At 51.8% G+C, this 2,500-nt stretch overlaps 1 protein-coding gene across 1 annotated transcript in view; it reads right to left on the reverse strand.

Annotated features, from left to right (window-relative positions):
* The window catches only part of gw (trinucleotide repeat containing adaptor protein gawky), a 238,672-nt gene that overhangs the window by 68,769 nt on the left and 167,403 nt on the right, over positions 1-2,500 (reverse strand). Inside the window, 1 exon segment of the mRNA XM_080274238.1 lies at positions 316-318. Coding sequence (XP_080130364.1) covers positions 316-318 — 3 coding nt within the window.

Consider the following 2,500-nt stretch of genomic DNA (forward strand, 5'->3'; position numbering starts at 1 on the left):
CATAATCCCTCTAGTATCCGAACGCCCAATATCCGAACATCCCCACTAACCTGACATAATCGTACCGGGATCCAATATTCCCAAAATGGTCTGAAAACTGCACACACACACACACACACACACACACACACAAAAATCCCGCCCCTAATTTTTACTTGCCGCGCGTGGCATGGGACAGCTTTGTTGTGGCACGTCATTCCTCCGACGTCCGATAGAGCGCCGCTGCATCCTCCCCACTTTCCACCTGTCTCTCGCCACGAGTGCACACTCGTCGTTATGGCTGCCCACGTGCTCGCTTTTGTGGTGGTTCCTTACCTGCTGCAGGCGCTCCTGCTGCTCTCGGGCCTCTTATTAGTGTGTGTGATGATGGCCCTGCCGCCTGAGGAGAGGAAGTGAGTGTGTTGACTCTGGAGAAGAAACGGGAGATATTGGAGAAAGTAGATGCGGGGTGGTCTTCTTCCCACATCCTCCGCGAGTTCAACCTGGCCCGATCTACTTTGTTCGATATCAAGAGATCCCGAGACAAACTCATGCAGTACACGGCTGACTTCTCGACGAGAAGCAAACGCAATGTGGAGAGGAAGGTGATGTTTACTCCCAAGTTTGCTGAAATCGACCGCTCCACGTTGATTTAGCATCGACAGCAACGTGCTGCTGGTGTGATGGTAATGTGCAATGGAGCTGAAGGCTGCCACGCCAAGGAGAAGCCTGCTTAGCTCTCACGACGCCCTAGACTTCAAGGTGGTCCTGAGGGTTGGCTCTTCGCGTGCCTGCTACGGCATGGCCTTACCAACCGTAAAGCCTCATGGTTAAGCTTTGGACGCTAACGAGGATGGAGTTGACGGAGCCGGCACACAGGTGAAGGGCTTGATCTGACAAGGAGGGCCTCACTCTCGGTCAAGTCTATACGTTGACGAAACTGGTTTATTCTATTGCTCTTTGCCAACGAACACTCTAGCCGAGGAGACAGAGAAGCGTGTACCTGACCGCAAGCTCTCCAAGCAACGGATATCTGCTTCAGGTTAAAGCCACGTTAACGGCATGCACCGGCTTAAGCCCGTTATTGTTGGCTGTGCAAAGCAGCCTCGGTGTCTTCGTGGGGTGATGGATGTCCTTCCTGTCGTCTGGTACCATTCCATGAAGGCATGGTTTACAGCACAGATCTTCAAAGACTGGTTCCACCGCCACTTCATCAAGGAGGTCATCAATTACCAGACAAAGACACTGGGAATCCCGCGTGACCAGGTAAAGGCCCTCCTTCTCCTCGACAATGCTCCTGCCCACCCGTGTGACAAGGACTTGGTGACTGAGAATGGCCGGATTAGGTGCATGTTTCTGCCACCTAATACGACTGCTCTCATCCAACCAATGGACCAAGGAGTGATCGTGGCAACAAAGCGCCTATACCGACGGAAGTTCCTAGATGAGGTGATGGTTGTTCTCGAGGACGAGGACGAGCGCAGGAAGGGACAGGACACGCGAGGCCAGCGGACTTTGGAAAACCTTTGCCACTACAACATCAAGTCTGCAATCTACAACTGGGACAGTGCATGGAAGGAAGTCCCTGTCAAGACTCTAAAAAATGGTTGGTCTCCTCTGCTTCTCGGAACGGATGTGGAGTACGATTTTCTAGGGTTTGACGTATGCATGGCGACGATGTTGATGTGGACGATGTGCCTGAGTGGTTGGATGACGACGAGGGCGATCCTGGGTATCAGACATTGTCTAATATAGAGATCCGTCTTCAGTTGCAGGTGTCAGTACCCAGTTTGAAGATTCCGACAAGGACAGCGACGATGATGCGCACTCCTCTCAGCATGACACTACTCCAGCCATCCCCAAGCTGAGCGCACTCCGGGAACACCTAGAGTTCGTTCTCGACTACCCAGAACACCCGGACTGCGACAGGGAGATGGGGCCCTTGGGACTTGTGGAGGAAGTGCGTGCTTTCAGGCAGCGCATCATCAATCGTCAGAATCGTCGGTCCTTGCGTCAATCAATGACTGACAGTTTTTTTTAGGCCCGTGACCCCCACTGTGCCCAGCCCTGGCTCCACTACGTTGCCTCCCCAAGACAGGCCCTCATGCTCCGAGCCACAGCCCAGCACATCAGCCATGGTGTAGTCACCGATCGACGTGAGTTTGCGTCTATCTTCAGAGTCGTCTGCAGTGGGTACGCCATCACCACGACCCAGCGACGCACCCCTAGGTCACCTGCCAGTGATACTCTCGGACTCTGACAGTGATTAAACAGCAAGAACTTCTCCACTAGACCACACGGGAATTTACAGTGTTGTGCAGTGAAAAAAAACAGTGTTGTGTTAAGGATTTACAGTTGTGAGTGAAAAGACAAATTTGGAACAATATTTAACGTAAACAGACTTGTTTGTTTTTGCTTTAGAAAATGGTTAGAAGAGTGGGAAAAGTTAAAGTGCAGAGTGCAACACTTAGTAAGTTACAAAGGAGCATAAGTTAGACAAGAGTGCGCACTGTGAAGAGAA

This window comes from Coenobita brevimanus, chromosome 57 (assembly GCF_032717465.1).
Source record: "Coenobita brevimanus isolate Jiangsu-jjx chromosome 57, ASM3271746v2, whole genome shotgun sequence".
Taxonomy (NCBI): Eukaryota; Metazoa; Arthropoda; class Malacostraca; order Decapoda; family Coenobitidae; genus Coenobita; species Coenobita brevimanus.